Source organism: Melanerpes formicivorus, unplaced genomic scaffold (assembly GCF_026170545.1).
Source record: "Melanerpes formicivorus ecotype bairdi unplaced genomic scaffold, bMelFor1.0.p_v2 SCAF_1, whole genome shotgun sequence".
In the NCBI taxonomy this organism is placed as follows: domain Eukaryota; kingdom Metazoa; phylum Chordata; class Aves; order Piciformes; family Picidae; genus Melanerpes; species Melanerpes formicivorus.
In genome coordinates, this window is record NW_027142353.1 from 30,477,752 (window position 1) to 30,502,067 (window position 24,316).

The 24,316-nt window shown below is 38.0% G+C and overlaps 1 protein-coding gene across 5 annotated transcripts in view; it reads left to right on the forward strand.

Annotated features, from left to right (window-relative positions):
- The window catches only part of MGAT4A (alpha-1,3-mannosyl-glycoprotein 4-beta-N-acetylglucosaminyltransferase A), an 89,711-nt gene that overhangs the window by 2,983 nt on the left and 62,412 nt on the right, over window positions 1–24,316 (forward strand). For 3 of the 5 annotated variants that reach the window (XM_068138921.1, XM_068138904.1, XM_068138912.1), the window contains exon 3: window positions 2,361–2,682. In XM_068138921.1, coding sequence (XP_067995022.1) covers window positions 2,589–2,682 — 94 coding nt within the window. In that variant the 5' untranslated portion in view covers window positions 2,361–2,588. Of the gene's footprint in view, window positions 1–2,360; window positions 2,683–24,316 lie in introns of those variants that run through there. The other 2 variants (XM_068138894.1, XM_068138884.1) reach the window with 1 other exon arrangement.

Genomic DNA, 24,316 nt, shown 5'->3' on the forward strand with positions numbered 1-24,316 from the left:
AAAGATGGAATCCTTCTGGTTCAAGTATGGCCTCGATGTATGCAGCTTAATGTAGTGAAATACTTGAAGTACTGCTGAGCTGCCGGTGCCTGTGCTAAGAGGAGTGATTACAAACACCAGAAGAGAAGGGTAAAAGCAGAACCAGCCAACACAAACCTGTGATAATTATTAATTTGACATAATGGTGTGTATATGCACTGCTAACAGAATCATGTTGCTACTAGTTTTAAAATTTATTTATTAAAAAATAAAATCAGGCTGTATTTTTTGTGGATTCAAATAACACAGTGAGAAGCTGTTATTACAGCATCTTGATATTTTTTGCAGCATGTGTAAAAATGGTGCCCTCATTTTCTAGCAAGGCAGGTGATTCACTTTTCTTGCATTATCAGATATTTTTATTCTCCTGGTTGCCCTCTCCTATTTGCATGTTGGACCAGCTGTCTGTTACCCCCATTGGGATAATCTGTCTAGTTTAGAGCCTGGTCTCCTAAATGCACACTTGAGGTGCTCCAAAGAGATATGACTGCTGCTGAAATAACTGAAGTTAGATTATGATTTAGACATCCTTGCTTCAGAGCCACTTTAGCTATGTTGGACTGTTGGTATCATTGAGTTTATTGGCATCTTAGTCACTTATTCTCATAGTGTGGCAATCAGCTGAACTTCCAAATTCTTGTAGACAGGCTTAAAAAAAAATTGGTATTTTGAGATCTTAATCTCTCTTCGCAATTAAATTTCACCCAGACTTATTTTCTCACCTAATTGCTATTGTAAACTCTTCAGACTTTTATTTTGTCCATCTCCAATTCAAAGTGCTGGTGCTGATGGTATTTCCTGGCATGCTGTTCCGTGTTAGCTTTCTACAGGTCTTTCAGTTGCCTTTATCTTTCATTGTGTTGCATCTGGGTTTCGCATATCATAAGGCCTTTTGCAGTTATTTTTAATCCTAAACTAATTTTGTTTCTTACTGAATTTTATCATCCATTTTGCTTCCTATGTACTTGCCTTTGTTTCCTTCCTCATAGGTACTATGTAATTTCTGTGTTAACGTTTAAAGGCACAAATCTATCTGTGCATAAAGTTCCACAAAACAAAGCACATTATTAGTATTATATGTGAGGTAATGGTAGTCTGAAGGTGAACACTTTCTGTAACCTGGATGTTGTGACAAAAATTTGGATACCAGAGTGTGTAGTTCTGCAACTCTGTTGTTCACTTCCATTCATTTGTTAACTCTGCCTGTTGGTTATGTCTTGTTTTGCAAGTTCTTTGGTAAAGGTAATGTGTATCTGATACAAGCTTAGGAAGAGTAGTTCAGATTTGACTGAAATCTCTTGGTACCATAATAATTTTAGTTCTTTCCCCCCCTGTTCTAAATGCACTCAGGCAAAAGAGTGATAGATTTCTTCCAAGAAAAAAATCAGAGTAAGTTAGTTATTGCTGGGTAGCACATTTGTATCAGATGCAGTTTATAGTGGAGAAAAAATGACAGTGCCTTAAAAGAGAGTTAATGTTTGAACTACTGTAAAGGATCCTTAGCACTTCAACAACAAACCTACCTCCCCTCTCATCTTTTAAAGTTGGTTAATTTATTTCCCTATGATCTTTGTCTTGTTCAGTTAGGACAGTGTCATTAGATGCTGGCTGCATTTGGTGAGTTGAATATTTCCTAATCCCAGGATGTAGAACTTTCTTCTGGGATAAAAGTGAATTGTAGGTAATTTCTGTGCTTTGCCTTTGTGTCTGTGTGGCAGAGATAGAGGAGTGATATGGTCATATCACAGTATTTTGGGGGCTTTTGGGTTGTTGCCAGTTGGATTGAACAGTCTCTGCATGTGTGACTGTACCCTGTGCTTTATCTACCTATAAGCTGGTAGGAAAAAAAAGGTTGTGAATGGATCAAACAGTCTTGCACTGAGAAGAGAAGGATGAGGGATATAGGTTTGTAAAAAGCGTTTAAAGCTTCGATCTCTTTGCTGGGACACTTCTGAATGGGGCCTTGGCCATCTGGCTGCCTGAAAACAGCTCTTGTATCACTTCATCAACTTCCAGAGTGACGTGATCTTGCCTTGAGCTTATGATAAAATCATAGTATTGATGATGTGTGTGTTTGTCCTTTAACAACCAAATTCAGGTGAAATATAGTTCCTCCAGATAAAAGCAGCCTTAACAGAAAAAGGACAAATTAATCTAACAAGTTTTATTCTCTGAGCCAAGTCAGAGGCAGTGCGAGGGAGGTGTCTGTGAGCCACAGTAATGAGTGTATCATAGTATTTCTTTACTGTATTTTGGTACATGGGGGACTCTTGTAAATATTTTTTGGCATAACCTGCTAAAATTCTGTTTTCTTCAAACAGGATTAGAAGAATAAAGAGAAGTTTAATTTACGAGAGCTGTAAGGAAGCTTTTACAACACTTTGAAATTAAATGGATTGATTTATTTTGCCTCTGATATGTGAGGTCTATACTTTGTGTCACTATTTGCCATCTGCTGCTGCTGGACTTCATCTAACTTCGTCACAGCAAGCACAACAGATAGGTCATCATCGCTAATAAAACATAAACAAGTGTGATGCTGAAATGAGATGAGGCTCCGAAATGGAACTGTGGCCACCGTGTTAGTTTTCATCACTACATTCCTCAGTTTGTCCTGGTATACTGCATGGCAAAATGGGAAAGGTAAGTTGAAGGCTCCAAGGCCAAATTAACCTTCACGTGGTTGTATAGCAGAGGAAGAAATTGTACAGGCAGTGTGCACTGCTGCTGTATGTTAGGAATCTGTAAATTGCTTGTGAACTAGATCAGCTAGATACTACCTTAATGAGGGATAAATACCTGATAGTAGATGCAGGAAAAATAGCTTGGAGTGATCCTGACTTTAAAAAGAAAAAATTGTATCTGGGGTAAAACAAATGCTGCTGTTGGGGGGAAGGGGTCGGTTCAGGCTGAGTACTTGTGTTTTGTTTTCTTTTTTTACTTCCTTCATAATTGCTGGAAAAAATTACAGTCTCTCACCATTGTGGTGGGGTTTTTTTGTGTATATTTTTTTTCCCTTGTTGTGGTTTGGGGATTTTTTTAATTATTTTTTTTTCCTTCATGCAACATATGGCCAATGGACCCAGCTGGAGAATGTTATTTTTGGTGTTGCTTTCTGTCTTGCCTGATGATTCAATGATGGCAGTGGCACATTGCCAGTCAACGTTGTTGAAAGACTTTTCCTGCTGTCTTTGAATGAAATGTAAAATATTTCTTGTCAGAGTATGATATAAGTAATATGAACAAATTGACAAGGTAATGGGAAATGCATCTATTATAATAACAAGCAATCCTATGAAATTATCAAATTATTATTGTATATAGTAGAGTTTTACCTTCTTATTTGTATTTGTTGATCTTGTTGCACTCTATGTGAACCTTGGAAAACTCAGTTTTTCTGAGGGTCAGGACTGCTTACTGAAAATAAGATGTTTTGATTTTGTCCTTCGGTAAAGCAGATAAACTTGTTCAGAATGGGTTCTAGAAAAAAGGCTGGGGGCCTTGGTATGGTTTTGGGGGTTTTTGTTCATTTTTTTTCATTGTAAGTGTCTTATCTCTTGAGAATTAGTAGACTATATCCTTCAAAGATCAAGTAATTTAAGCATGTACATTTTGTCCTAAGTGAGATTGATACATGGTTTGTTCTGAATGTTCTGTTGATAATACTGTCTTCAGTTGTGCCTCAAGTGCAATAAGAGAAAGCTGAGATTTTCCAGCAGTACTGTGTTGTGGCGCAGCCAATTTGTGACCCTTATTCAAATATAAAAAAAGCAGATGAGTTCTGTGACATACTGAATTTATGGTGAATTTTTCCCATTGGTCACTTTTTGGAGAAGCAGATGCTTTGTGGTGTATTCTCTGCTATAGCATTTGGGTGGTAGGCTAGCCTTCTGAATATAAGCAGCAGGAAAAATGTCAGATCCTTAAAATTGTGGTAAGAAATTTTAATTGGACAACAAAAGTGTAGATGTGCTAAAGACTGATAAGAAAAGGATGTTTGAATAGCACTATAAATAATATTTTCTTCATTTTTGGCTAATACTGTATTCTCTATTTAGATTTTATGTTATTGATTCATTACTTACTGAAGAACCTCACAAAAATTTTGCTTTACTTCAGCAAAATACGTTCTTTCTCATGCGTGTTATTTTTCTTTTTTATTTGTTCTATTATTTACAAACTTTGGGTTTGTTTTTATTTTTGTCAAAGTGTAATACAAAGGAAAATCTCCATTAAAAGAAGCTAACAAAAATCTGCTTTTTGGAGAGAGCTGGTATAAATAACACTTAGTGATAATTTAACCTTTGGTTTGTCAGACTGCTCTATTTTTTTTTATAGTTTGTTTTTTTTTTTCCATCTGAATGCTTAGAATCAATACTTAATGTTGGTATAAAGGTTCTGCATGTATCTTATTCCAGATCTTGCTGTTGAGCATTAAGGTGGCAGTCTAAATAAAAATCAGTGTAATGTGTGTTAATCACAAATCACAGTTACAGAAACTATAGTTTAGATAATTTACTCTTAAGGCATTGCTTCAGGAGAAATTTATATATAGGATGTTGCTTTTTTAATGTTGGGTTTTTTTTAACTTAAGTTTTGCATTTTATTAATTTACGCAGGTTAGACTTGAGTTCAACTATTACCACATTTTCAATCAGAGCCATTTCTTCATCAATTTAAAAGGCTGAGAAACTGATTATGTATTTATTAAGAAATGTATTTTCAAGATTGATATGACTTTATTTAGTAAGCCTTGTGGAATGGTATCTTAATTTGTTATTAACATTTTCATTATTAATTATTAAGTCCTCTTTTAGACGTGAATATAGTGCTTGTTCTTCTGATTCACTGAAATGCTATGGGATGTCATGGTCTCTGGTTGTCATATTTCATAATTCCATTTATGTATGGCATGCTCTAGATTTGCTGTAGGTATTTGTCAGACTTTGGACAGCAAAGTACATCTAGTTTGGGAAATACTGTTTGCATTGTTTAAAAGAAAAAAGCAAACTCTGAGATTGCTAGCTTCTCAGTGATAACTAAAGCTTTTTTTTTTTTTCCTTAAAAGCAGAAACACAGTGCCTTGTTTCTAACGATACTAATCCAGTCTTCAAGTAATTAATTTTAAGTGAGGAACTAAGATCTTGGATAATTGTTACTTAAAATGCAAAATCGTTTATAGAATTGCAATAGGACTGTGATGATGGTGATGCTTTTGTAGAGCTGTCTTCCTTTAGTAAATATACCTAGTCGCAGCCTGTGGAGGGACTTCAAGGTGATACAGACTTTGGTACTAATTTGAAGGGCAAAACTTCTTACCTGCAAAATAGTGCTTTACAGACTTTAACAATGGCCAGTAGTTGAAGAAAATACTGTCTGAAGTGCCATTGCTGGAAACAGCCTGGTTTTAGCTTAACCACTTGTTTGATAATGTAAATAGCCTTTCACGGGGCTATTTGTAACAAATGGCTAATTATGTGGCTTTGCTTTTGAAGTTAACCATACTTGAAGGTTGACTGAAAGACCTCTGGTCGTTGAAGAGAGTCTTCAAAATTAAGCCAAAACCTTTAACACTTTCTGGACCCTCTACATTGTCTATAAGCACTAGAGTTGTAAGGAAGCAGTACAGGCCCTGAATACACCTGGGAAAGACCTCTTTGGTGGGATTCATGAACAAGAGTTGCAAGACTGCTTTCTAGGAGCTAAAAATGTGCCTTGGTTAGCACAAATGAAGTATATGTTAGGAACCAAATATTAGCAAAATTTAGATGACTTTGGTGCAGAGAAGGAGCACTTTTAAAGGGTCTGCGGTCACTTTGCATTCACAGTTGGTCAGTTCACTGTAACCTTGAGTTCCTCCTAAGACTGACCTTTTGCATAAGTGCTGACTTTGTTTAACATGATCTATTTTGCTTGAATCTTGCTTTCTGGCACTACTGACCTACTCAGGGTCACAGATCTTCACTACCTCATTTGTGAGCTACGGAAATGCAGTGGGTTTTTATTCCAAAGGCAGGTCTCTCATGAAGATCTAACCAGTATAAAACGGTACTATGGCCCTACTACACTAGTCACAAAAATTACACCAAAGGTGTTGAGCACTATTTAGAGAGTGTAGTCTTGGTGCTTTGATATTTAATGTGACTAGTGGTCTGAGTACATAATGTTCCAGAGAGCTCTTTGTGTTCCATCCAAAACAGATAGAGAGCAGTCCTGAGGAGAATGACTTGGGTGTGCTAGTTGATGAGAACCTCAACATGAGCTGGCAGAGTGTGTTTGCTGCCCAGAAAGCCAACCATATCCTGGGCTGTATCAAAAGAAACATGACCGACCAGCAGGCTGAGGGAGGTGATTCTGTCCCTCTACTCTGCCTTTGTGAGACCCCACCTGGAGTACTTCATCCAGCTCTGGAGTCCCCAGCACAAGAAGAACATGCAACTGTTAGTGGAGGGCATGGGGATGATCAAAGGGCAGGAGCACCTCTCCTGTGAAGACAGACTGAGAGAGTTGGGGTTACTTGGCCTGAAAAAGAGACCTTATAGCAGCCTTCCAGTACTTGGAGGGGGCTTCTAGGATAGCTGGAGAGGGACATTTTGCAAAGGCATGTAGTGACAGAACAAGGGGTAATGACTTCAAACTGAAAGAAGCTAAATTTAGATTAGACATTAGGAAGAAATTCTTTGCCATGAAGGTGGTGAGGCACTGGAACAGGATGCCCAGAGAAGTTGTGGATGCTCCAGTCTTGGAAGTGTTCAAAGCCAAGTTGGGCAGGGCCCTTGTGGAACCTGCCCATGGCAGGGGGTTGGAACTAGGTGATCTCTAAGGTCTTTTGCAACCTAAACCATTCCCATATTCTCTGATAATGCTTAATATCCTCCTCTTCTGGATGAACAAACTTTCTGATGCCTGTTCTCAGCATGGAAATTGGGAAGAAAGGTAAATTACTGAATTAGGGTAGGTGTGGTAGGATGAAATTCCTCAGCAAATCATTCATTAACCTCATCACTTGGTTCTCATGTTCATACTCTGATCCTGCTGTATTCAATTAAACAACAACAACAAAGGCAGCTTTTGGGGTAAAGTATGTGTGATTTTTTTTTTTTTTCCCCCTTGGTGAAACACAGTAATTGGCTGTGTCTTTTGTCACTTCTTTAAGGCATTTGGTTACTTGAAGTGGTGAGGACATGTATCAAACATGTATTGTGAAAATTTGTTGCAACTTCCCTTTAGGACTGTCTAAACTATATGGTTTTCAGAGAAGTCTGAAACTAGTAATGTATGTCATCCTATGTAAAAATATAAAACATTTTTCTTTAACAAGAATTAGCTGAAAAGTTTTCTGTTTGTCAGTTCATCTAAGGGTGGCCTTGTAACTGTGGAATCTCTTCACTGAACAAAGATGGCTTATTTTTGGTCCATTGATTTAAATTCATGTGAGAACATCTCCAAGAGGACTTCTGAGATAGTTAACTATCTTCCTAGTTTGTTGAATATTCACTCATACCTGAGTAATGATGTTTGGAGCTGCTTGGGTTTTTTAAACGTAGGATGTTTTCTCTCATTTGGAGAGAAAATGGCCTGGGCAGTATAATAAAACAGTTGTATTCTTTCTCCTCTGGCTGTTTCAGTAAAATTAGAATTACCAGCCACAATAATTGTAAGTGCTGAAAAAATACCTAAACTTGAGAGCAAGCGTAAGAAAACCTAATTGAGACTAAACCAAAGAGCTTCAGCCAAAGGTCAGAATTTTTGGAGTAAGAACCTGGAATACTAATTCCTAGCAGAAGAGCCCTGCAGAGCCATGGAGGAAGCAGTTCAAGGCAGTGGTTATGCAAATATTCTCTTAAAAATAGATCATAAATCTGGGAGACACATTAGTACTTTGCAAACATAACCCACCTTAGTTTATGCTCTGCTCCTAAGATAAGCTGTTACTTGAATAAAGGCTGCTTACATTCTTCTGGCTCCATGTTATGAATTTCAGAGTTATGTGCTGATTTCTCACTGATGCAAAGCAAGACCAACCAACAAAATTAAATGGATTACAAACTGGTATGAGTAAAGGCAGGGGAAAGGAAGGAACAGGATGCTGAAGTAGAAAGTGGCTATAATGTATCATGCCAGTTTGCTCAGAGAAGAGAGGCCTTTTAAATAGAGGGTAAGTGTTGGTTTCCTTTGGAAATTCTGTAACAGATCTTCTAGGAGCTTCAATTAAAGGAAATAAGAGTTTCCCTTTTCTTTTTAACACCAGTGCATGAAAATTACTTTGGTCTTTATCTTTAAGCTTGGTTTCCCAAAATGAAAAATTGACGTAAAGTTTGTTGGCATATACCTTACTAATGTTAAAAATGAGTTGAATTCCATTAAAGGCCAAATGCAGGTTTGAAATAGTTACTGAGAATCCTGTGCATATAGTGAACATTCTGTCCTAGGTGAATCAAGCAGGAAAGGTCTATATCCCAGCTGTTCAGGTAAGCAGCATTTAGGTCTGCACTTTCTTTGTACATCTTGTTAGGTGGGCAGTGTCTTGTGCCTGTTGCAGTAAAACTTAGAATCATAAAGGATTGCAACCAAAGGAGCTTTTTCAATACTGCCTTGTCATCTTGTTATTTTTTGTAACCTAGGTTAGCTTGACCATTTATAGGATTCTAAAACTTAGTTGCTACCAGAGTGTTTAATGACCCAACATCTTGAGGCACTGCTCTTAACTGTGTCCCAGTCCTCAAAGTTGAGGAAGGACAATACTTTTACTTGAGTTCTCTTAATGCTTCTATAGCCTGAGTCTGCTATGCTTGAATGACTCTTCCAAAATGTTGCTTGCTGCTCCCATGCAGTGACCATCATGTGAATGATACAGCCAACCCAGGAAAGAAAGCTGCAACTGACATAGCTGCTCATACCCTAATGTAAGAGGTGTTTCTACTAACAAACCTTTGCAATGGACTGCAAGTCAATGTATATTTATCTTCTAGCTAGTAACTGTCTTCGTAGAGTATTTATTATAGATACAGGGTCGAATTTAACAGTGAAAATCAGGAGTTTTGCAGTGATCTGTCCTGGGTTTTATGGTGGTTGATATTATACTTAGTGAACCTGGGTGATGAGAGGGAGAGATTTCTTACAAAATTTCAAACATCACCATGTTGGGAGGAGCAGCAAAAGTAGGCAGTGAGATAGAAGTTTAAAATAACTCATGCAAATTGGCAACCTAGTCAGGAAGTGGGTGAATGGAGAGTTGAAAGTAGGTGAAAGGGCCCCAGACAAAGGAAAACCAAAGAAGTTTGGCTTTAGTTAATCAAGAATGAAGGTTTACTGCAAATCATATCATCAAGTTGTTGAAGGAGAAAATAGAAATTGACAGAAAAGGGTGTTAAGTAAAGAAGCATTAAGTTACTGCTTCCATAACACACAAAGTCTCTCTGGTCTGTTTGGCACTGTGTCCACTTCTGCATGGTGCACTGAAAGAAAATAGATTTGTTACATGGAGTTCAAATGAGCAACAGATGATCAACATCTGTAAGGGATCAACACTGTAAGGGAAGGTCAGTGTCCTGACATTTCTTAAATAAAAGGAAAGGTGTGAGAAGAGAAGGTGACTTTCCAGTATTTTGAAAGTTCTTAAGTAAAGAGAGACATATTCACTGTGGCCACAGACAGACTATAAGGGGCTGAAATTATAAGGGAGAGCAAGGTTAGGTACTGGAAAATGTTTTTGTAATGGCAAATATAATTACATACTGGAATAGACTGTTTGGACTGAAGAATTTCCATGTAGGTGTGTTCAAGAACAAGTTAAACCAGTGAGGACAAAATACCTATATAATGTTTGTATCAATAGAGATTTGGGCTAGCACAAATAGAATGAGTTACACTGTTTGTTCAAGTCAATGTGACACTCCCAAAATAAGTCCTCAGGAATAGGGAAGACCTACAGCTGGCAGGAATGATCTGACTTTGAACAAGTTATCTTGCTGAAATTAGTTTTGAATGGAGGGTTTGGACTAGATGACTCCCTAGAAATCCCTTCTAAGTTCTAGGTATTCTTGATCTTTGCCAAATTTAACTCTTCTTCTGCCAAAAGCAGAAATGCCAGTGCATTTCCTTTTTAAATAATGTTGATGTTTGAATGAGTTATGTGCATTGTGCTTTATTAGCATAAACTTTGATCCCTTAAAATACAAGAAGTATTTGCTTCTGTTATTGCAGATCCACTTAACAGTTTGTTGTTAACGTCCATAGTCATTTCTGTAGCTTAGGAATCACAGAATCATGGAATGCATTTGGTTTGAAGGGACTTTTAAAGGTTATCTAGTCCAACTGCTCTGCAGTAAGCATGATGAAAGTACTGTGTTAGGAAAAAAAAAAAAATCTCAAAAGTGATTTATTTTCAAGTGTGTTTTTATTTATTTTCTTTTTTCTCCTCACTGCCACAGTTTAGAGGAGTATCTTACTCAGTAACTTTATTCCTGCTGTGTAATCATGACTTTATTTGCTGCTTGCATAACAAAAAATCTTTTTCCATTATTGATAAATTCTTTAGAATTAGAATTCTGTAAGTTATTTCTTCTAAGGATGAGACACAGATAAGTCTGTAATTTAGTTTTGTTTATAATGCAGTATGTTTTGTTTTCCTGAACATGGCAGAAAGTAAATAGAAAGTGGTTTCCTTGCTAACAGTGCAAGGTTTTATTCCATTTAGGCAGTCTGGCCTAAAAAGCAATTACTGTACAGTATTATAGAGCTGTGCTTCCAGCTGCTTTTCTGGTTGTCTCCTTGGATTTCACACAGCTTGCTATCCCAGTGGATGCTTCCTGCAGACATGCCACCCATCTATCTAACAGTAAACAACAGAAACCCTGTTTTTGCTCATGGCAGCATATAGTTTTACTATCTCAAGCTCAAAAAGAATTTAAAAGTTTCTTTGTGCTATCAAGTATAACTGTGGTTATTGTAGCCTGCAGATACATCAGTGTTATGTATCAATGCCATGAACATGTAAGTTTCCTCAGACAGTTCAGAAATGGGCTGAACTAAATCTTTTCTCCATTACAAATTACTAATGAAGTAGTTGTGCAGTCCCTAGAGATCTGTTGTAGAATTGATGTTGGAGAGAGATTTTTGAATTAAACAAATGTGATAGGATCACATTTAACTTAAGTAGGTTGTTAATTTGTAGCAATGTGGGAACATGGTGAAACTTTGATCTTGTTTGCAAGGAGAACAAGTTATCAAGAACATATTCTCAGAAACAGCTTGTTCACCACAGTTGTCAAGGCACAAAGAAACAAGTAGTATCAGCAAGCTCAGCCCACTCGCACATGCGGAAACAATAATCAGATTTCTGCAGTGGCTTGAATTCTGTGTCCAAACTAATAAGAATTTATAAAAGTTTCAGCACTTAGAATAGCATTGTTAATTGTGAGGTGTTAGCATTCTTGAGACCAGTTATGTTCTGTTAAATTTTCTTTTTCTAATGTGTATCTACTATTACAAATCTCATTTTAATATAGGAAGATAGGAAATGTAGCACAAAAAGCTGACTTGTATGTAGGCTGGCCATCCAGCCAGTTCCTAACCCAATGCAGTGTGCTCCCATCCAAGCCATGGGCTGATAGCTTGGCCAGGAGTTTGCTGTGGGGGACAGTGTCAAAGGCCTTGCTGAAGTCCAGGTAGACTACATCCACAGGCCTGCCTACATCCACCAGGCGGGTCACTTGCTCGTAGAAGGAGATCAGGTTGGTCAGGCAGGACCTGCCCTTCCTAAATCCATGTTGGCTGGGCCTGATCCCTTGGCCATCCTCTAAGTGCTGTGTGATTGCACTCAAGATGACCTGTTCCATGATCTTGCCTGGCACTGAGGTCAGGCTGACAGGCCTATAATTCCCTAATTTCTTTCTGGCCCTTCTTGTGGATGGGCACAACGTTGGCCAGCTTCCTGTCCTCTGGGACCTCTCCAGTGAGCCAGGACTGCTGAAAAATGACAGAGAGTGGCTTGGCCAGCTCTCTCAGCAGCCTAGGATGGATCCCATCTGGTCCCATGGACTTGTGGGGATCCAAGCTGCGAGGAGATCTCTAACTACCCCCTCCTCCTGGAACAGAGGGAAACTATGCAGCTCCCTGGCTCCTTCTGCCAGCTCTGCAAGCCAACTGTCTGGGAGACATTCTGTCCTGCTAGTAAAAATTGAGGCAAAGAAGGTCTTAAGTACCTCTGCCTTTTCCTCATCCTTTGTTACAGCATTCCCCTCCATGTCCACCAAGGAGTGGAGGTTGTCTCTGCCCTTCCTCTTGCTATTAATGTATTTATAGAAGGACTTTTTGTTATCCTTCTCAGCAAAGGCCAGTCTAAGCTCCAAATGCGCTTTTGCCTCCCTAATTTTCTTTCTACATGACCTAGCAAAATCCTTAAATTTTTCATGGGTTGCCTCACCTTTCTTCCAAAGATGATACACCCTCTTTTTTTCCCTTAGTTCTATTAGAATTAGATGTCTGCTGCACAGGCATCCTGTTACTGACCAGGTTACTGTACGGCCAGAAATCCCAGTTGTGTACACACACATTGCTTTAGTGTGCACAGTAAGTGACACCTTTGGGAAGAGTTATATAAGTGCATGTTTGTGATAAGTAGTTGCTGAACAATTGCACTGTAGTCCCAAGTGCTTTTGGGATGTCTGAGAGGGATAAAGTTACTGCCCAGCCAGTTGGCATGTGCTGTGAGTGACATTTTAAGGGATGTGTAGAGGTGCAAATGTAGTTTATGTGGAAATGTCAGGATTACACATTTTTGCTTTCCATAAACGCATCTGTTGATCAGAAAGGTTCTAGACAGAAATAGGGAACAGCTTTATGAACTCACATCTGTAGACATGACAGTAGTAACTTTTCAGATGTAAACTGGGGACATACATTCATAGGTAGAAATGACCACCTTAGGTAAGGGCTTATTTTCCCTTCTCCTCCTCCACACTGCTTTATTGAGAAAGCAGTTGTATACAATTAATGTTCAAATTCATGTTAAACAGGGATGCTGGAAAAGAGACTAATACTTTGCCCTGTATTTGTAATATGTTGCTTTAAAATTAACTGTGTTTAACTTAGTTTATAAGTGGAATAAACTGTAAATACCTAAAGGGTGGGTGTCAGGAGGATGGGGCCAGACTTTTTTCAGTGATGCCCAGTAACAGGACAAGAGGTAATAAGCACAAAATTGAACATAAGAAGTTCCATCTAAATATGAAGAGGAACTTCTTTACTTTGATGGTGGTAGAGCACTGGAACAGGCTGCCCAGAGAGGTGGTGGAGTCTCTATCTCTGAACTCATTCAAAACCTACCTGGATACCTTCCTGTGCAACTGGCTCTAGGTGAACCTGCTGTAGCAGGGTGGGGTTGGCCTTGATCTCCAAAGGTCCATTCCAAGGCCTATCATTCTGTGATTCTGTGTAAGTGAATGGAAGTGTTCTGGGGTCCAGAGAGTAGTTGCATTAGGTTTTGTGGTATTTTAGCTGTGTGTAGATTGCAGTGATCAAGGATTTAAATTGAGTGAAGTTGAGAATTTTTCCTCATTCAGGAAAAAAATGGATGCTAGGACATTAACTATATGTTGCATATTTAGTACCAATGGCATTAAGCTGTTCTCTGGTGCTGTCATAATATAAACTAATGACTCAGGTGCTTAACATAGGATGGCTGTGGTTAACTGTTTTTAGAAGAAATGTCACTGCAGCTACTTTCAGCTTAAGATATGCCACAGTATCCTCTTTTTCCCTTCAGTCACTCTTTCATAACACTTTTTACTCTCTTTTCTGTGTTTAGTTTAAATTTGGTGGTGTTAGTAGCACTGCATTCCAGTAAGTTTGGAGAAAACTGGCTGTGCGGACCAGGACAGAGCCTCTGCTTGGCCCCATGGAGAGAAAGGCTGGAGCTCAGCTGCAGTGTTGGCTTTTCTAGCTGTGCAGCCACTGCTCAGGTTCTTGTGGACCATCCAATGGGTACAGAGTTTTGTCTGCTGAAGCACTGCTGTCTTTTACTAGTGGTTAGAGGCGGTTGCTGTTAACATGAGAAAGGTGTATGTGCATTAGAAAGACACATACAAGGGGGACAACATGAGGGGTTGTCTGCCAGGGCCCAAATGCTGGTTCTGCTGACTGGGGTTATAGTGATAGAGGAACAGAAGGATGTCAACAGGAGTCTTGAGGAGGAGCTGGGGTCAGCGGGACAAAAGGCTCTGTAAATGAGAAAGGGTAGAAACAGCTGTAGGAAAGCAGATTTGTGAAACTTGTGTGGACGCAAATCAGGTATGGGTGTTCTCTTCCCACCCTGTAATCCTAGCTCTCACTAGGCACACAAAATTACCAGAGTGCCAGGTGATAGAATTGTTTTATTTAAAATTTAACAAGACACTTACACATAAAACTGATTTTTATTACATTTTGATAGCTCATGAAAATGCTGGCTTAATCCCACTTCAAGGTGTCGACAAACTGCTTGTGATTGTATTTGCATGTGTCCTTTTGTACTCGGTCATCTTTTGAATTACTGATGAATGGTCTTCTGGGTCTGGCAAGAATCTATGCTTAAGTCGCTTGCTTTTATCTGTATCTAGTCATACTGTTTGTACATGTTTTCTGTCATCTTAAATGTGCCCTAGAAGAAAAGGGTATTCATGGCTGCTTTGCTGTGGTGTTTATTGAGACTACAGATGAAGTTTTCAAATGGAAATTGAAAGTAGGAGGCTGACTGTTAGATAAAAGGTGTGTTGCTGTTTGTGGTTTTTAAGTGAAACTGTAGAGTTGGTGGCTGATGCAGTTGACTACCCTTCATTCTCCAGAACAAAACCTTTATAGCAGATTAATTTGTATGCTGCAATAATGGCATAAAAGTGTTGGGACACTAAACAGAAACTTCTTTCCTATGGATGTATTGATTTGAATCTTTCAAAAGTGGATATGGAATCTTAGATACAAATTCTGTAATGCAGAATCACAGAATGATTTGGGTTGGAAGGGAGCTTAAAGATCAACTAGTTCCAGCCCCATTGCAATGGTTGCCTGATACAAGGCCTCGTCCAATCTAGTCTTGAACCCCTCCAGGGAGGGGGCATCAATGACCTCCCTGGGCAACCTGTTCCATCCTCTCTCTACCTTCACCGTAAAGTACCTCTTTCTAATAGCTAGTCTAAATCTCTTCAACACTGAATATGTGGGTTTTATAAATGCAATCCTATCTGAGTATTATAAAATGCTCCTCCATACTAGAACTAAGTTTGTCATCAGTATTTTCTAAATTACAGTTATTTAAGACTTTTGGGTGCTTCCAAAATGAAAAGGACCATTCTCAGTTTTTAACAAATAGTTGGGTTTGGTTTTGGTTTTTTCTGTCCTTTGAATCAGGAGGTCCTTCATCACTATGATGGTATGGGAAGCATTTACTGGCTTCAGTTACGACTGTAAGTTAACATTGTGTTATGTTAGTGACACAGTTTACAGGTGTAAAGAGCTGGAAAAGGGAAAAAAGGTTGATTTCAGATCAGTTAGTTTTTTGAATTTTCTTAAATGTATTACATCATGAATGGAAGGAGTGGGATGTGTAACCTTTGACAGAAACATTCTCTTAGTTTTAAAATATAGCTGTAAGTGTTAAAGCAGGATGTTGATGTGGAGGGATCAGATAGGTAAAATATTTTGAAGTATAGAAAGTGGGTTTAGTTGATAACTGGCTATTTGCAAGATACAAGTGACAGGATTAGAGGAAGTTGTAATGATTACCAAATCGATTACAAAACTTGGCTTACTGGTTTTGCGCTCTGGTTTGGATAATAAACATTTTCAACAAAAGAGGGCTTTTATGGAAACTTGTTTTCTCTCAAATCCTTGTTCCAGTTTTAAATTACCACATCAGTAATAAGCAGAGTCAAAGAATCTACTTTTGTGCGTTCTGTTATGACAGAGAACACTGTTTTAGTAATTTGAATTACAAGTTTAGTAGCTTATGAAAAAGTGATATTCAGGTAATTACTTTTTATTAAAAAACACACAAAACCAACCAACCCCCTCAAAAAAAAAAAAAAAAGGAAACCAAACTGTTCTGAAGGGTCAAACCTCAAAACATGCCCTCACCCAGACAGTGGGTTAAGCACCTGTGAATGTGCAAACAACTTCCTGATGTACAGATAAACATGTAGCACTTGTAATTAACTTTGTGACTCAGCTGCAAACTGTGTATGCCCCTGGCCATGTTTGGATATGCCCCATCCTATAGATTCAGTTATCAGGTTTCTCTGTTACCAAAGGGTGTTAATTGTTTTGGAACACTATTTACACCAGGTGAGAAGGTAGGCAACTTGCCTTGTTCTTACCCAGATAGCAGTAAGAGCCAAATGCTGGCAGAGTAGCAAATGAAGAACTTGTCCTAACAGGCAACAGGCCTTGCACCTGGACCAAGGCAGAAGGGGGAAAGATCCAAGAAAACTGAATCCCAGAAGAGCTATGGAAAGGCTACAGACGGGTGATGGAGCACATGAGAGAGAGGCTCCCTAGCCCCCTCTGAGCCAAGGGACGCTCAAATTACAGCCACAGCATTTGGGAAGATACCGGACAGAGGAGCAAGGCGGTTAATCTGCCACAGAATACCATTTGTGGGAAACTGCAGATCACAGAACCTGTATTTCCAATTTGAATCACTGTATTGGAAATTCTTAGATCTGTACTTAAATCATTTAACTGTCTTTATATTTGGAATGTAATACCCACAAGCAAATAATGGAACCTGTAAATATACTTTGTAAATAAGTTATGGCAGTACTTGAAGATACCACTGCCAGGAAATATTAAATATAAAATATATAAAAATAAACATTTTATTACACAAACAAACCAACCCCACATCAACAAAACCCAACCAACAAAAAAAAAAGTCAAAAAACCGTATGGTAAAAAAAATGCAATGGGAATGCTTTTGTTCAGCAAATGCTGTAGTCATTGAGTGTTGCCAAGAATACAGGCTGGATATTGATCTATTCTGTATCTTTTAAAATGTGTTCAGTGCTATGGTTTAATGCTTGCCTGAACTGGAGCTTGAGTAGTAGATCTTCTGCATAAAATTTTTAGTCAGAGTTGCAGCATGGCAGTTAGTTTGAAAAATTACTCATCACAAAAAGATCATTGTAAGAGCTGTCACTGAAGATTGTGTTCCTGTTTTTGCGGTAATACTGTGATTTTTGACCATTTCCGTATTTATTTTGCACTATTGTACACTTTGAGTCTTGTGCAAGACAAGTAAGAAATATTGAAGTGGAGGGTTTTAGTGAAGGTTATTTGAAGGTAATTTTTTCTGACACTGTGAAGAGTCCAAATTGCATGAATTCAGTGGTTTTTGTACTCAGCTGAGCTGCTCTTTTATTAATTTCTTAAACTGAACTCTTTGTACTATATATGTCTAATTTTCCTTGTATGGCTATGCTTTTTGGGAATAGAATCTATGAAGCTTTTATTTATTCCTTACTGTTTCTGTTCAGGGCTAGAGATGTGTTAAATGCTGAGTTCTTATTGTGGAACTGATTTAGCAAATGGTTTCGATGACTTTTTTTTTGTATCACTTTCCATTTAAAGAAGTAATGGCAACAGAGTTGACAGTGCTTCTTAGCACTGGGAATAAAATAAAACCCAAATAGCTGGAACCTAAAAAGCCCTGAGGATTCTATTCATCCTGGGCAGTTTTGTTTACTGGATAAAGAAATATGAGTGCTAGTTAACAGTCAGATCAGGACAAACCAATTGCAAATATGAGATTTCTTTATTTTCATCACCGTATCCTTCTGTTCTTTGTTTTAAAAGAAGACCTTCATCTTAAGTGCTGCCAGTAACTTTCTCATACACATCATGTGTTTCATTATCCTTATTGTCTGAAGCTAATGCAGACAGAACACCATATGCTTCTGTTGACTTGACCTCCTTAGTTGTGGGTGTCTAGATTTTCTGATATATTATTTTTATTTCTTGTGTCCAAAGAACATTCAGACCCTCTGTCAGTCCTCATCAGTGGAAATTTGAGAGTGGTGTCATAGTGGGTTCTATAACTATACAGCACATTTTCTAGATTACACATTGTTCATCACAGAAAGGTATATGGGAGTGAAAGTGAGCAATTGCACCTGGAGACACTGAAAACTGTTCCTGCCTGCTTTGTCCAGCTATTAAAAGACCCCTTAAGTAAATTCTTCATCAGTTGTCACTATTTGGCTTTTTTGGCTTTCTGATTCCTTGGGATTGGTTTTCCTTTAGGGAAATGGTCTATTCTATCGCTTTTTATTAAAAAAAACCCACAAACTGAACCTACCTGATGTACTATTTCATACTTGCGTTTTGATTGGTAGATTGTATAGAAAGGACATAAAAAAGTGGGGGGGGGGGGGGGAGGAGGGAAGGAAGTGGGTTCTTGTAATCCAATTTGGTTAGTACTCACACTTTTATGCTTTGAGAAAGCAGAGAGGTATTTAACCTATGAAAAGTTTTTCACTTTTGAAAAAGAATGTTTCCAAGTGAATTGATTCTGAAGTTTACATTGCGTAATAAGAAGCTTTTACTAGTTGATACTGCAAAAGTTACTATTTAGGTTGTTGTAAAAATTGTAGTAAAAACATCAGCTCCTGCTGCAAAGGAATGTTTAAACAAAAGTATCTGAACTGAGATTGGATCAGGCCCCTCCAAACTTCTGCTAGTGCATTAGAATGGGAGAGAACAAAGACCACAATATTTGTAATACAGATCTTTAAATTGCAAAATGTGAAAAAGTTGCAATGAAACATTATTAGAATTGCTATTATTTAAATTTTAATATAACTTTTAAAGTTAGAAAAAAACCCCACAAGAACCTTTACTGTAAAATAAGCTGTTCTTCAGAGTGAAAGCTGCTTGAATAAACGCTTAAAAAAACCTTCCACAAACTTTCAGTCCTAATAAATACGTTCCTATATGGCAAACCGAGGCAGTAAACAGTAATTCTACTGGATTGTTTTAGCAGATTGAAATACTCTATTGCTGAAATGACCTGTCAGTTTGAGTAATGAGATTAAGGATAAAAAAAAAACTTGCCTAATTGCTTTTCTAAATCTTCATACAGGACCTTTTTAAAAAAATTGTTTGATGAAACAGAAAATGTTTTATCATGATTAGTAGGATGTATTTTTCTTGCATAAATCATCTATCTTACTTTACTGTCTTTAATACTACAGAATACTATAAAACCTATAAAACAATCTCTCATTCTTTAATCCCTTCAAAATAATAAAATAGCTTTATGAATAGATGTAGCTACAAATTCAGCAGCTAAAAAGGCTCACAGGATCAAGTGTTGAAAAAGGACTGATAAATTTGACCTTGAGCAGTTTTCTTAAGAGCTTTTATTTATAGCATGTCTGTTGTTAGCATTTACAGTATATTGTTTTATTCTGTATTTGCATGGTTGATTACTTTTCAGCTTCAGATTTTTTATTTCAGTGTGACTTGCTTACAAAATGTTTTAATTTCAGTTAAGAGCAAGAAAACTGATTAGCTCATGGGGAGTAGTCATCCATGGTAATATATTGCAACATTTTAAGAACACTATATAGGAGATTTGAGGCATTTTCAAGACAGAATCAGCATTTGATTTGTAAGTGTACTTGAGATTTAAATAAATTGATCAGCATCCTTGATGCAAGTGTAACAAATTGGTACATCAAACTTGTTACTGTCTCTGACCGGTGGCATGATGTTAACTACTGTGGGGGTTTTAAAAATGGGATTAAATGAGTTGTGGAGTAACTAATCTCAAAAGTACTGGGTTTAGCACTTAATATAGTAAAAATATGTAAATAAGTAGAAGAATCAGAGGTTTGATGTGAAACCTTTAACTTGTAGCACAGTGTGCCTCAGCTGAAGCCTGAAGTTGCAGGCTCTGTTGGTTTGGGATGAGAATCTAGTGAGAGGGAACCCTGGAGCAGAAAGAAGAAAATGGTTGTCACAAGGGTGGACCATAAATTTAACTGTTAGATTGGTACACTTAATACTACTGCCAGTGAGGCACTGTTCATTTGAATAACCCTGGGATAGAGGAATGATCCTGCCACATGAGGCTTTCTGTTCCTGCTTACTTGTGTTACTAATGGAGTATTTGTGTGCAATGCTTTATTGCTGGTCAAAGCCTTTTGTCTGTATGTCAGACAGCAGTCAGTTCCTCCTGTTCGTATTTAATGCACAAAGACCGAGAAGTTTCAACAGTTGAGTTAGAGCTGCAAATCTAAATCAGGCCTCTAGTGTGGTAAAGCTAAGCCCTCTGTACTTGATGCCTTTTAATGAGCGCCAAATCTGTGACTGGTTACCTTTTTCTGTGTGTCAGATTCATCAATATGGATATTTAGCTGATTCGTGATTTGAAGGAAAGCTCAACTGCCTGCTGTTGATATGGGAAGGTTGTAAAGCTTTTTCTGATCTTGTCTGATGCATCTACCTTTGGACACAAGGTAGATACTATCATAGAATTCTTGAGTGAATCATAGCTTGCCTTTTTTTTTTTTTTTTTAATACAGTTACTTTGGTTCAGTATGTTGCATTTCCAGTTGGCCTGTGATTTAAAGTATTTGTGAACCTGCTTGTGTGATAACAGCTTGAAAAGCTTTCATGCTGCTTTTTTTTGGTGTTGTTAATGGTGCTTCTTTTAGCAAACAGTAAAAGGCTTTCCTTGAGGGAGAACAGCAATACTGAGAGTCTCTGAAACATTCTTGGGGTTTGTAAAGGTCTTCATTCAACTGTTTTCTTCTGCTTCCACACGACACTCACCCTCCACCCCATCAAATAAAAAGTGTAGGGAAAGGGAGCACGTTACACAGCAGCCTCAGATCACCTCCCGCTAAATCCCCACCCCTTTAGAGAGTGGCAGGTTTTTTTACTGAAGTCACAGGCTATTGCAGTATGGCTGTTGCAGCCTGCATGGAATCAGAAATTTTGCAGAGATTGCCAGAAAGACAAATTTCCCCCTTTTTTAAAGATGTTTTGTGGCATCTCTAGAGGGTCAGAAAACTTTTTTGATTCTGTGGTGTCTGTACCTCCTTTCCCAGGTGCAACATTAAAAAAGGTGGGTGTGTATGCAGAGCATCTAAATATGTGCTCCTCTGTTTTTCTGCTACTAAGATATGTAAATAAAATCTCATATCAATATTTGTACAGTTTTGGTCAAGACTCTCATGTACTTATATGCTCTAAACAACATCAAATTGCACCTGGACTTCATTGGTGCATCTAAGTAGTTCTTCACGCTTCTAAATAGTGAATCTATCAGCATCTTAGCCAGGTGTCGGGACGAAATCCCATGGCGAGGGGTGTCGAGGGAAGGACTCGCACAATCAATATGATTGATAAGCAAGCTTCAACTTTATTGTTCAAATGCACAGCTTATAAAGCATCTCAGCTAAATATGCACAAATGTCATTATTCCATTGGCTATTAGTCCAGGGTTACATTATAATATCCAGCCTACTTGCAGTTAGGTCTATGTGCAATTTCACAAGCTCCTCTCTAATTAGTTCTTTGTTTTACTTGTACTTTGTTTCACATGCTGTTATCTTGAAGCATAGCTACAAGCATAGCTACAAAGCTATGATGACACATACTGTTATCTTAAAGCGCAGCTGCAAGCATAGCTACAAGGCCACGATGACCTTGCTACATCAGTATACGGCTAACTGTGAGCAGTAAACAACATGATGGAGTACGGCCTACACACTTTGTTCAAACAGTTGTTCCACAGAACCATGTCCCTGCAATTCAAGCCATTCCTCAACAACCAGGGGTCCTGTTCAACTGTACTTCCTGTGTTTTAAGGTTAATAGAAACTCACATGAGTTTCAGAAGTGCATTTTGATGGAGGGTTAGGTGATCGTATTCTTTCTTTGAACCTGATCCACTGCATTTTACTTTGTGGGTGGTTTATGGTGAAACTTGAAATAGAGGTAGCAGAATTTTGTTGGTTATGTAGATGTCTGTACTCCATCCAATTTAAAAGTACACCCAAAGCAGTCTCCTCACATAGTTTTCATAATAGAATAGACAATTTCAGTTGGATGGGACCTACATCTGTCATCTAGTCCAACTGCTGGACCAATTCAAGGCTGACCATAAGCTAAGCATGTTGTTAAGATACTTGTATAAAGTCCTTTTCAATGCTGACAGACTTGGCTCATTAAAAAAAATTCATTTTGCTGAAAAAAAAAAAAATAAGAGCTGTTGATGATTTTTAATGGCACTGAAGCTAATTAGTCATGGATTTGCCTTGGTTGTGCTTCCAGGTTGCTTTTGCCATTTAGTTGTTCAGTATGTGTTTAATTTGGAATTGTGGTACAGTGAATGCTCTGCCAGTGCAGGTAATTTACCTAAAACTGAGACTGTTTGCTATTCTGAGTTGAGATAATCTGCAAAATGCTTTTCTAAATTCAAGCTACAGAATATTTTCTTGTTTACTTTGTCGCCCTTTTTTATCCCAAGGAAAAGTTCTTTGCTCTTAAAAATGATAGGTGAAGTACATTAAAACATTAGACTGAGTAGTACCATACCCAAAACAAAGTAGTTGTATGCTAAGATGTTCAGAAGCTCCATGTGGAGCTTGAGAAATTGGCATGTGGCTTAACACTTTGCGTATGAGCTGTCTAAAGTTGGATCAAAAGTCAAATGATGTAATTAAGACTGTCTGTGGCTAAGAGGAGAATGGATTGAGTTTCTAACTTAAGCTAATGGTGTCTTTCTGAAATGATTTTTTTTTAGCACTTTTTTAGTAGGAGAACCAGAAATAATCAGGAGAAGGAAGAGCAGGCTGAGCTGAGATTCCATCTAACCAGAATCTTGCAAACCTTCACAGTCTGATTTTAATTTTTAACATTTCCAAATGAGCTTATCTAAATTTTAGGCTCTACATATGTAAGAACATCTTACAGTGAAGGAAAAAAAAAGTTGGTAAAACAAGCTATTGAGTTAACACAGTGTTAAGTTTCCAAGAAGTGTGGATCATCAAGCCAGCTAAAATATTTAGGGTTCAGATTCTGGAGATTTCCTGAAACTACTAGAGCTTAAGAGAAAGTAATGAAGAATAAATACTTTCATTTCTCAAAGATATTTTCATTCAAAGTATGCCGTCCAGTTATTTTTAATTGAGCTTTTTGGATTCCTGAGCAGACTGTGCAAAATCATGATCTTCTCATTTCAATGTAAACTAGTATATTATTCTCAAATGAAAATGCCACTCTTTGCTGAAACTATTGGGGCCCAAATGTGTTTGACACTGGCTACAGCTGCTGTTAGAGATGTTTTGTTTGTCAGAGAACAGATACGTTTGGGATTCTTCCATGAGCTGTGTAAGGCAAATCGCTTACTTTCTAAATTCCTTCCTCTGTTTTCTTAAATTGTTCTCAGTTTCAGCATAAGAAGAAAAGAAATTTATAATATTGTAGAAACAGAAACGTTTTTTTCATTATGGTGACCACTGATCTCTGTGACCATTTTCTTTATGATTTTAAGCTCAATATTTTTCTTTTTACTGTAACAGCAATGAAAAAATGTGGTTTGATACCTTTTGACAAGTAGTCAATTCAGTTTCTTTAAGCTTTAGAGAAAACTTTGAATAATAGAACACTAAATGGTCAAATGTGTTTTGAAAATACTGTCTAGCTAATTAGTTTTGCATATAAAATGCTTACAAATCAGTTTGTCACAGAATACATCAGTTGGAAGGGACCTAGTCCAACTGTCTGACTAATTCAGGGCTGACCCACATTTCAAGCTTGTTATGAAGGGCATTGCTCAAATGCCTCAACGCTGACAGCCTTTGGGCATCAACCATCTCTCTAGGAATCCTGTTCCAGGGTTTGACCACCCTATTGTTAAATGCTTTATAATGTCCAGTCTAAACCTCCCCTGCTGCAGCTTTTATAATTTATATGGATCTTATCACTGAATCCCAGGGGGAAGGGATCAGCATCTCCCTCTCTGCTTCCTCCTCTAAGGAAGCTGTAGAGGGCAGTGAGCTTGCACCACTGCCTCTTTTTCTCCAAACTAAACAAGCCCAAAGTCCTTAGCTGCTCCTCCTGGACATTTCCTTCCAGCCCTTCACCATCTTTGTTGCCCTCCTCTGGATGCATTCAGTGATCTCCACATCCTTAAATTTTGGGGTCCAGAACTGCATGCAGTTTATAATTGTGCTCAGTGTTCCTGTTGGAGGTACAGAACCTATTGTTTATTCTTGTTAAATTTCATCCTG